At 50.9% G+C, this 10,579-nt stretch overlaps 1 protein-coding gene across 8 annotated transcripts; it reads left to right on the plus strand.

The window, feature by feature from the left end:
• The first annotated feature begins 741 nt into the window (after positions 1–741).
• On the plus strand, positions 742–10,573 carry LOC139074396 (mas-related G-protein coupled receptor member X4-like). Of its 8 annotated transcripts, XR_011523983.1 has the most exons (5): positions 742–968; positions 3,417–3,765; positions 5,886–7,445; positions 9,285–9,380; positions 9,484–10,573. XR_011523983.1 is itself a non-coding variant. In XM_070564393.1 (4 exons), the coding sequence occupies exons 3-4, from the start codon at positions 6,306–6,308 to the stop codon at positions 7,299–7,301; spliced, it is 465 nt and encodes a 154-aa protein (XP_070420494.1). In that variant the 5' UTR covers positions 742–968; positions 3,417–3,765; positions 5,886–6,305; the 3' UTR covers positions 7,302–10,573. The 8 variants fall into 8 exon arrangements, 4 of the variants coding, with proteins under 4 accessions (XP_070420494.1, XP_070420493.1, XP_070420491.1 ...); XR_011523981.1 differs by having other exon boundaries at positions 5,886–9,380; XR_011523980.1 differs by having other exon boundaries at positions 9,005–10,573.
• The last annotated feature ends 6 nt before the right edge of the window (positions 10,574–10,579 follow it).

Here is a 10,579-nt window from a genome sequence, read left to right on the forward strand (position 1 = left end):
TGAATTTAGAAATTCAATTTGCAACAGCATGACAATTCATGAAACAGTTAGGGATAAATCTTTATTACTGTTCTGTTCAAAGTGTTTTCTAATTTCTTTTTTGATTTCTTCTGTGAGCCATGGATTATTTAGAATTGTGCTGTGTAAATTCCAAATAAAATGTGTGAAGGTCGATGGTGATAACTTCTGATGGGGAAATAAAGCGGCAGAAAGTGAAAGATACCAAGAAATCTCAGAATCTTCCCTGAAAGGCTGATCTGTGATTGAGACGAGGAGGAGGTGAGAAAGGCCGCGATGTGAAAAGCCGTAGGAACATTCCAGGCAGAAGGAACAGCAAGTGTAAAGGCCCTGAGGCAGGTAGAGGCGGGAGCTCTGGGGGCCACTGTGGCCCAAGCAGAGCGAACAGGAGAGCAGTGAGCAGTCTGGGGCTGCTTCGATGGGACCCTGCTCCTCCTGAGGTCACTGGCTTCTACTTTGGTAATCAGAATTAACCGTTAACTTCCATTGATAAAGAAAACAATGGAGATATTTCAACAAGTCTGTGGCTGAATCAATATTTTCTCTTAATAAGATATTAAAATGGTTGCTTAGAAATAAATGGAGCCTCATCTTCCTGGAGTTCGTGAGCTGTGTTTTGAGTATTTGCAATTATGGTGCATGAAATGAGCACTCTCCATTGAGATTGCTTCTAGAAAATCAGTGATGATGCCTCACAGCGCCCATAGGCTCCGAGGGTGTCATCCGAGTGAGACCCACGTGACGGCAGGAGTGTAAAGTGGAGGAGGGAGTCACTGGGACCAGCCGCAGACCCTGGTCCTCAGCCTGCAGGCAGCGTCTGAGCACAGTGCGCTTGAGGGAGCTCGCTCTGAGCCTGTGCTGTGGGGAGAACCTCAGGCCTCCGCCAGCCACCGAGACCCTCCAGTTGCCCCCGAGCATCAGGACGCCCCAGCCTCTGCGAGAAGATGCAGGTGAGAACAAATGTCTGTCGTCCGTCCTCTGACCTTGACCCGCTCTGTCCTCCTCGAGCGCTCTCGGCGTCTCTGTTCCTCACTCTGCCGGGCTCTGTCTGGGACACGGGATGTGCTTCCCACTGGTTCCCCCTTACAGGGGCTGCCTCTAGGGTCCGGGGGAACAGGCTGGGCTGGGTCTGCTCGTCCCCCTGGAGAACGGGAAGGAGGGTTCAAGAGAAAGAGGCAGGGACGCCAAGAGCCTCAGAGGGGCCAACCCCTGAGCACTTGGCTCCAGCTCTTTTTCCTTCATTTGCTTCTTAAACCTCCTGAGAGCAAGCGGTGCTGCAACAGCCAGTAAGTACGAAAGGCTTGAAACATGGGATTCCTGCGGGCAGCTTCCCCAAAGGAAAATTGAAAGCACAAGTCTTGGGACTAAAGAAAATGACATTGATCTCCGAAAGTGACACCCTCAAAACCAGCACATGTTAGATCCTAACGGGAGAGAAGAGCGAGCTGGGACAGGGAGTGGGGCCCGCACCTGCCGCGACCGTGGTAACCTGGCTCCGTGCGCACCACACCTGCTCAAACCACGTCATCCCGAAGGGACGTCTCTGAGAGAGGGGCTCAGAGTCAGCGTGGCGCCTCTCAGCTTTCGCCTTTCCGACAAGACGCTCCCTGGTCCGAAGGCGGGAGGGTCTGCCCTGGGGGTGGGGGGCGGGGGGGAGCGCAGCCTGCTGTGCACGTGCGTCTCGAGAGCATCAGTCCGAGGTTTGGAAGCAGCCATCACACCACCGCATCCACTGGTTCTGATTCGTCTCACCTGTTGACGATCACAAAGGCAGGACAGGGCTGAGATCCTGAGAAATCCCAAGATCCTCCCGAGGAGGGTGGCTCTGCCTCCCGTCCCTGGTGCTGAGGAGCGAGGCGGCACCAGGACCCGGTGTCTGGGTTGCAGACCCGCCGTGTTGGTGGACGTGGGCCTCTCTCTCGCTGTGGACTCTGCACGGCTTCCCTGCAGGCCTCAGCCTGAACTCACGCGCGTTGTCTCTTCAAACACGCATCCCCTTCCGGCCTCAGGAGTCCATCGTTCTCCCCGAGCACGCGCAGTCATGGGCCTTCGAGCTGCAGAGCCGCATCTCTGGGTCCCAGGACGCAGCAAAGCCACGAGGCCGCACTGTGGCTGCCCCTCGTCCTGTCTGTCCCTTCACGGATGTCCCTGGCTTTAGCTCTAGGGGTACAGAGAGAGAAAAGAAGCTGGATTCCACCCCTTTCCCCTAATGTGTGCACTGCGTTTATGATGCCAGAAGTCCGTGTGACGGTCAGCTGTATGTGTCAGCTTGGCCAGGCCACGGTACCCAGATATGTGGTCAAACACTGTTCTAGATGTTTCCGTGAAGGTATTTTTGTTCCATTTCTTTCTTCTTCCAGCTTTATCGAGGTATTATTGATAATTAAGAATTGCATTGTCTCTGTGAGAGGGTTTCCATTCCCTTGAATATACACCCAGAAGTGGGATTGCAGGATCCTATCGTAGTTCTATTTTTAATTTTGTGAGTAACCTCTAAACTACTTCCCATAATGACTGTACCAATTTATATTCCCACCAGCAGCGCACAAGCGTTCCCTTTTCTGGGACGATATTCTTTAGGCAGATTAACGTTTGAGTCAGCAGCCTTTGAGCAGAGCCCATCAGCCTCTGTAATCAGATTACTGATGCGTGGACTTCATCCAGTCAGGTGAAGACCTTGATGGAAAGGACTGACCAACCCCAGCGGAGGGATTCTCCTCCGGGCGGCCCTGGGGCTCCAGGCTGCACCGTCGGCGCTTCCCTGGGTCTCCAGTTTGCCCGCCCACCCTGCAGGTGTGGCCGGGACCAGCCCCCACAACTGCGTAAGTCAACCCTTGAAGTCACCCTCTCTCTCTAGACACACCTCCGCTGCTGGGTGTCGTCTGTGAACAAAGACAGTTTTATCTCTTCCTTTCCAATCACGTGCCACTTATTTCTTCTTCTGATCTAATTGCACTCCGTAGGACAGAAGGCGAGTGGTGACAGAGGACGTCCTTGCCCCGTTCCCACTCTCAGAGCGCGAGGTGTCAGCCTCTCACCGTCGCGTGTGATGTTGGCTGTGGGTCTTTCATGTGAACCCTTTACGGGGTCAGGAAGTTCCCTTCGATTCGTTCATATTTTGAGAGACTCTATCACGAATGAGTGTTGAATTTCGTGAAATGCTTTTCTGCATCTGGTGACATAATCATGTGCTTTTTCTTATTCACTCTGTTACTATGATGAGTTACATTGATTTGTGTCCATTTCTTTTAATTTGCTTTATTTTAATCTGGTAAAGTAAATAGTCATTTATTTTCAAGAAAGTTATATATCATATAATATATATAATAAATGATAATATAACACTACATAAATACATATTATATATTGTTCCTTCTCTTTTTCTCTGAACCCTCTAGAGCTGACTGGCTGTGTTTCATACCGTCCTTTTTCTCCCAGTTTGGACCTCGTTTGCCAGACCCCCTTCTGGTCAGCAGGATCCGTGTGGCGGAGTTCTAGCTGCTTAAACGAAGGAGGAGAGTTGTGAGCCGCCTCTATGCGAGCCTGCAAGGACTTCCCATGTCAGGTGCTCACACGTGCTGTCCATCCTCCTTCCTGGTGGGTGAGCGCGTCCCAGAGACACCTGGAGACTCGTGCTGAAGATGCTGGAGCCAGCGAATGGGCAGAGCCCGTGTTCCCGCCGCTCCGCATAGAGGAGGGGACACACACTTGCCACCCGCTCATCAGGAGCAGCAGTTTGGCAAGTAGGTGAGTGAGAAACAAACTTCTATCGCACTTAAGCCCTTTTACTCCTTACAGCCCTTTTATCTTTTATAGCTGTGGGGCGGATTTCTCATAACAGAAAAATTAATCGTCAGCCTTTACTTAAAGCCCAAGTGCCAGGCGGTGAAGACACTCCTACGGCAGGCGGTGAATGTGGAGACTGATGCTGTGTGGTTGTAACGCATTTGATCAAGCGGTTGCCTCCCAGGACTTAGAAGGCAGACAAGGTTCCGAGGGAGGCTGAGCCTGTCGGGGAAGGAGGGGAGGGGGGAAGCGGGGTAGGAGGTGTGAGGATTTTCTTTTCTCCTCTGAAGACCTTACAGAGCAGAGAGGAGCTCGTTGAAATCACTCTCTCGTTTGCAAACAGAAATGAAATTGAATAGCAAGCGTCCAAAGAGCCATGGATAAGGAGCCGCCGGGGTTCTCCGGTGACGAAGTGTTCCCTGGGTGTCTGCCATCTGTGCAGTTAAAGAAAAACAGCCAGGTGACGAGATGCAGCAGGAGAAAGGAGTGGGAAGAAACGGGGAACAGGGCCCGTCCCAGCCAGCTGCTCGGGCGCGGAAAAACGGATGTCTCTCTTAGAACCTAACTGTGAGGTTAACTTCTTCATCCGGTCAACAAACATTCCCGCATCATCGATAGGCCGGTCACTGTCTTGTTGTCTTGTGAAGAAGATAGCTAAGTTTCTACCTTAAAGTTGAAAGTGGTCTCAGTGGGGAAGTTGGCAGGAAGACGAACTATGTCCCCTGGCGCTTGATGAGATGTTTTCTCCAGGGAGCGTGTTTGGAGCGCTCCGTGAGCCTGGCAGTTGGCTCGGTCTGGTTTGGTGTTGAGGGAGCCCTTCACGCGAACTCTAAGCAGCTGTTTCTTCCAGTTTCTCACATGAGTCTCTTTGTGCCAGTGGTGAACGAGATTCGTGTATTCTTCTAGTTTGGGATATTGTTAAGTCATGAGGGAAACAAATGTGGGTGTGAATTTCAATGCTTAAGTAGTCTCCCTTTGGACATAACTTTGTAAGTTAATTTGTAAACTTGAATTAATGAGTACTAAATGTATTACAAATCAAATAGATTACTTATCAGATCTTGTACCAAATAGTAGCCTAAGATTTGAGGCTTATCATCTTAAATTTACTAGAAATTCTAATTCTTTGTTACGTGCATTATCAACATTCGCAAAGTGAAATCACAATTTAAATTCCAATTAAAGGGACAGAATTGACTTAAGAAAATAACTACTTGGTAAAGATTTGTTAATAAATGTCTCCTTGGTTCCATTCAGTGGTGCCACTGAAGAGATTAGAGCGGAGCAGAGAGAAAAGCCCATAAATACAACTTGCTGGGAGGGGCACCAGGCGTTGTGTAGGACACAGGGTGAAGGACTTCCCCCTGAGCTGCCACCTCCTAGAGGGGACACCAGGAGCACAAATGGGAGCTGGCACAGGATGATGCCGTCTTCCCGATGCCAGTGCAGCCGTGCCGGCCTCACACAAGCCCAGCCGCGAGCTGAGTGCCTAGAACACGGGCCTGGAACGTGGGGATGCCGCCTGTCAACAACAAAAGGCCAGATGCTCACAAGCAGCCATCCTGGAGGGACACCATTCAACGCAGAACCGTATCTGAGCACACGGCCTTCTGCGAGGGGTTTTATGTGGTAGAACACGGAATCGAATTGCACGTCAGTTATTAATGGAATTCTTCAATACAAGCACAGCCGTTCAACGGAAGGAAGAGGATGCACAAATCAATGCTAATAAATAGGGTCATAAAAAAGTGGTTCTGCCTTCAAACCAATTCTAAAGCATCCAGTAAGACAGTGACACTGCACATCTTTCCTGTGACACGCTCACAGCAGTTTTTCGTGCATTCAGAAGTCATCGTGTGTGTGTGTGTGCACGTGTGTGTGAATGAGCCATGAAGGAAACGCCACTGAGTCAAATCCAACACTACCATTGTGTATTCTGTGCACGATAATAGCTGAAAGCAAACAGACAAATTCATTTTTGCATATTACTGGTGTTCCGTTTATACAATTTTGTTAATATTCATTCTTATGTAAACATGCTTCTCTTTTCTGATGATGTCTATTGATTTGCAAACTTACAGAATGTAGTCAAGAAAAGAAGCCGATGGTGAAAAGAGAGACGAGTTGAAGATTTGCAATGCGAGGCGGGAGCAGTCGCCCCAGCGAGGTCCCTCCAGCAGGTTAGAGGGACGGGCTCTCAGGCTCCGGCCTGGGCTCTGGGGGACGTGCGAGTCTAGGATTTCTTCAGGAGCTTCCAGGGAGAGGGACTGGCCCTGGGACCAGGCAAGGTGGTCACCCGCACGTGCCAGCATCGTGGCTTCTGGGAACAGAGTTCTGGGAGGACCCTCCGCAGCTCACACGCTTTGTCCTTGCTCCCGGGCTCGGGGGAGGGTCTGAAGCTGGAGGCTGGTGGAGTGAACGGGATCATCCCCAAACTCAGGGTCCAGGCCCCTCCCCCATCTCCATCTTCACAGGGGTGACCCCTGCAGCAGGGCGAGCAGATGGCTCACGAGCCCCGAAATGACCCCACGGGCGTCTCTCCCAGACCGCAGCCCTGGCCGTCACACCCGAACAACGGGTCTGAGTTACCAACGGCGGCGAACGCAACAGCGCACAGCACGAGTGTGGATGGGGCCCACGCCTTTTCCACTTACCAGAACACTCTCTTCCTTGCGACTGTGCTCGTGAGCCTCTGTGGGTTGGTGGGGAACGGGACGGTCATCTGGCTGCTCGGGTTCCGCATCAAGAGGAACCCCTTTTCCGTCTACATCCTCAACTTGGCTGGTGCCGACTTTGCCTTCCTCTTCTGCAAAAGCGTCAGGTTCCTACTTTTTGTTTTAAATCGCTCCGTAGCTGTGCTCAATCTGCTCATACGAGGGGTCACCTTCTCTTCTTACCTGGGGGGTCTGAGTCTGCTGATGGCTGTCAGCGTCGAGCGCTGTCTGTCCGTGCTCTTCCCCATCTGGTACAGATGCCGCCGCCCGGCGCAGCTCTCGGCCATCGCGTGCGCTCTGATTTGGGGGCTGTCATTGTGTCCGGGGATCTCTGTGCTCTTGTGTGTCCACTTTGTGGACTTCTCGTGTGATGTAGTAAACTTGGTCTATTATGGGATGTTCTTCCTTACCTTTCTGGTGCTCTGTGCGTCCAGCCTGGTTCTGTTCATCAGGGTGCAGTGCTTCTCCATGCGGAGACAGCCCGCCAGGCTCTCCAGGATCGTCCTTCTCACGGTCCTGGCCTTCCTGGTGCTCGGTCTGCCTCTCGGCGCAGGCTTGCTGGCCGACAGGTTCTCCCCGTCCTTCCCCTATTTTGACATCCTCTTGCCTGTCTTCCATCTCCTCTCCGCCCTGAACAGCGGGGTCAACCCCCTCATTTACTTCTTCATGGGAAGGCAGAGGCAACAGCGGGGCTGGAAGCCTCTCAGAGAAGTGCTCCAGAGCGCGCTGACGGAGGACGTGGAGCTGAGCACAGAAGAGCCGCCGTCCCCAGACGACACCTGATGTCCCCCTGAGCCCAGGGAGTGGGCAGCTCTGCTGGAGCCTCAAGATCCGACCCTGCACGAGGGCCCACCCATCCTGCACCCACTTTAAAGGCCGGCACAGCCACCCCATCTCTTACACAAATTCGTTATGAGAAACAATCATGTAAGTGTTGATAGGCCTCCATGCTTTGCATTGAGATTTACAAGCAGGCCCCTGTTAGGTCTATTTTTTTTCCTCCTTGTATCTTCCTTCTGGAAGTCTCCTCTGCTAGTTTTGTTTATCCAGGCTTCCCACAGCCCTCTGCTCCTAGGGAGAGGCTGTGAACTGAACTCAGTGTGTTCATGTCTTGGTGACTGCAGAGCCGAAAAGCACAACCAAGGCAGAAGCAGGGGAAGAAAGGTTTATTGCTTGCACGAGCGATGGAGAACAGCGGGGACGACTCCCAGAGCAGGGTCTCCCCGAGCTCAGTGCTCATGGAGACGTTATACACAGGAGGGCGGAAGGTCAGGGTTTATTTGTAACAAGTGTGTTCTTTTAAGGCGCATGCGTAGCACGTATACATGTTACTACATACATCGCATGATCTAAAAATGGCTGTTTGGACCTCCCCAGAGGAGGGAAATTTAAGATGCTAATGAGTTAAGGAAACTTTAGGATATCTGATGCTGGAACAATTTGCAGAGGTCTTTCTGCAAACACGTGATTTCTCTGCAAAACAGACTACATAGTTTCTTTTTGTCTGAAAAAACCCAGACAGATCACTTTAGTTGTTAGCTGGATCCTCCGTAACCCTTTCTTTGCCTGGTTCCCTGGTCACAGTTGGGCACAAGGCCCATGTGCAAGGGATGTCCTCACCCCAGTACTAACGCATCTGGCTGTTCCTTTGGCTGATCCCGACCCTCCCTGGGTCTCTGACCTGCCCTCCTGTGTGTTGCCCCTGGAGAGCCGCCCAGAGGGCACGTGCTTTGGAGTCCCTCCCCCAGCGCCCGCCTGGACAGGGCGGGGTCGGCGCCCTTTGCTGGAACCGTGAGCTCGCTAAGGGGGCCTGGCACACAAGGTCCCGAGACCCACGTCTCCCCCATCTGTCCCTCGTCCTGATTTCCTGCGTGTGTTCCAAGTGTGCAAACACTAACGAATGCCACCCTTAGCCTTTTCCTTTACACAGAGCATCGCATGCAGGCTGTGTCTTTATTGATAATTCTCTTCCAATTTCATCCTCCTCCTTCTGTACGGCTGTGTTTTTTACAAGGTGAAGTTCCTGCTCCTTCTTCAACGACTGCTTTTATTTTCTATTTCATAGTCGTATGAAGTATCTCATTTACCTGCTCCAGGAAGAAAGTAAATTTTGTCTGCATGTGGTGTGTTAGCGTGTGTGTGTGTATGTGTGCGTGTGTGTGCGTGTGTACATATACAGTGTAGGGAATGTATCATTGTCCAGCTTACGGTACTAAGTGTGAAGGTGATGCGTGGACTGGAGTCAGACTGCCCGCGCTCCCTTCAGACCCCAGACACCCCGTGTTAGGCGGCGACTCTGAGAAAGACACATGATCTCTCTAATCCTTACAATTCCACTTCGACAAAGAGCTCCTAACAAGAGTCACTGCCCCGCAGCGTTGCTCTGAGTATCAGGAGCGTCAACATCCTTCACACGCACAAAACACTGTAAATCGTGTGAAACGTTGCTGCTGGGGGTGATTGCCGTTCTGTCGCCTTCGTCACAGCTGGTAAGAAGTGAGTCCCTCGTGAGTGCTGCAGCGTGATCGCTGGCGTCCTGAGACTGGGCCCAACAGCAGAGAGAGTTGTATTAAATAGACAACGAATGAAGGAGTAGATTAGAATTATTACTATTTTTAGCTCCATAATCCCTGGAAAGATGGATTCCTCTGTGCATCCCTGAGGTCGGAGTTGTCGAAGTGAGTTCTGAGTTTGTGAGGGGAGAGGGAAGGCGGCACAGACTCTTCCCAGTTGCTCCCTCGTCCTGAAACTCTGGGGTCCACACAGACCTCAGCCTGGACGCCCCTCACCCGGGCACTGACTTTGGAGTGACCGTGGATTCTGCGATGACCGGCGATCGGAAATCAGCTGTCAGCACTGCAGGTGAGCGGTCCTGCCCCTGTTAGCACGTGTGGGCTCCATAACTCACGCTGAACTAAAGAATGGAGGGAGGGTGTGGGACTGATGACATTTAGTATTTCCAAAGGTGAAGAACAAAAATCATGTGTCAGAAGGAACAAGAACATGGAAAGAGAAGCTACTACAGATGTTTGGAAAGTACCAGAACAGGTCCACCGTCAACTTACACAACAAGCACGAGGAGGGAGGTCATCCTTCGGGTACCCATGCCAAGGCTCTCCTGTGCTCCCAGCACCCCTAAACCTTTGTCCTATCTCGAGTATTTCAGGGGAGTGCAGTATTCTTGGAAAGAATAGAGTGTATGTTTCCATCGTGGAAAAACTCAGGGTGTTATCAATCAGGCCGGAGCAGCAATTAAAGTATCTGCAGATGGTCTAACATGACCGGGAATGAACAAGGAGGAGGGACGTGAGGAATAACACGGAATTTACCCACCAGTTCTGCTCCCTGAGTACATGAGCTGGGACACTTATGACCGGAGAGGAGAGCGCGTTTCCAGAACACAGTGAATGTAATTGGTTTATATTTATGGGATGAAAATACGTCATAGATCATCAATAGAGGAGACATGGGGAAAAAGAAATGCATAAACTCTGCTTGCAGGCACACCAACCAGCACGGAGGAGACTCTCACGACTGAACGAGGACCTCAGTCTTCTGGTTTGTGCGTTTTGTCCTCACGTCTCACAACTGACGTGGTCATCATTGCTCCCAGGACATATATGATGTTGACATTGTGTGTTCTCAAATAATTATGTCCTTGTCTGCCCATCGTGAATCCTAAACCAACAAGGCCATGAAACACTTAGGATAAATTGTGGAGCCACTACACTAGATACAAGATACTCACAGAGCTACAGGATTTTCACTGTGTTTTGTTGGTGCGAAGAGAGACAAAGAAGTGAGTGTAATATACCTGTTTGAAACAGTTAGAGACTCACTCATATGAGTACACCTCATTTATCCTAAAGAAAGCACTGTGCAGAAACGTGGAAGGCCATACTTGCAAAGAGTACTTGTCATATAATTGCCATTTCTAGGGGAGTTGTGAAACCTAGAATGAAATAGTTAGAAATATTTGCTGGGCTAGAAGAAGAGAAAAGATTATTTGAGATAAGCTTTGCTAACTGCAGCTGTGCATACTCAGCCTGATCAACAGTTGT

The sequence above is a fragment of the Equus przewalskii genome, chromosome 11 (assembly GCF_037783145.1).
Source record: "Equus przewalskii isolate Varuska chromosome 11, EquPr2, whole genome shotgun sequence".
In the NCBI taxonomy this organism is placed as follows: domain Eukaryota; kingdom Metazoa; phylum Chordata; class Mammalia; order Perissodactyla; family Equidae; genus Equus; species Equus przewalskii.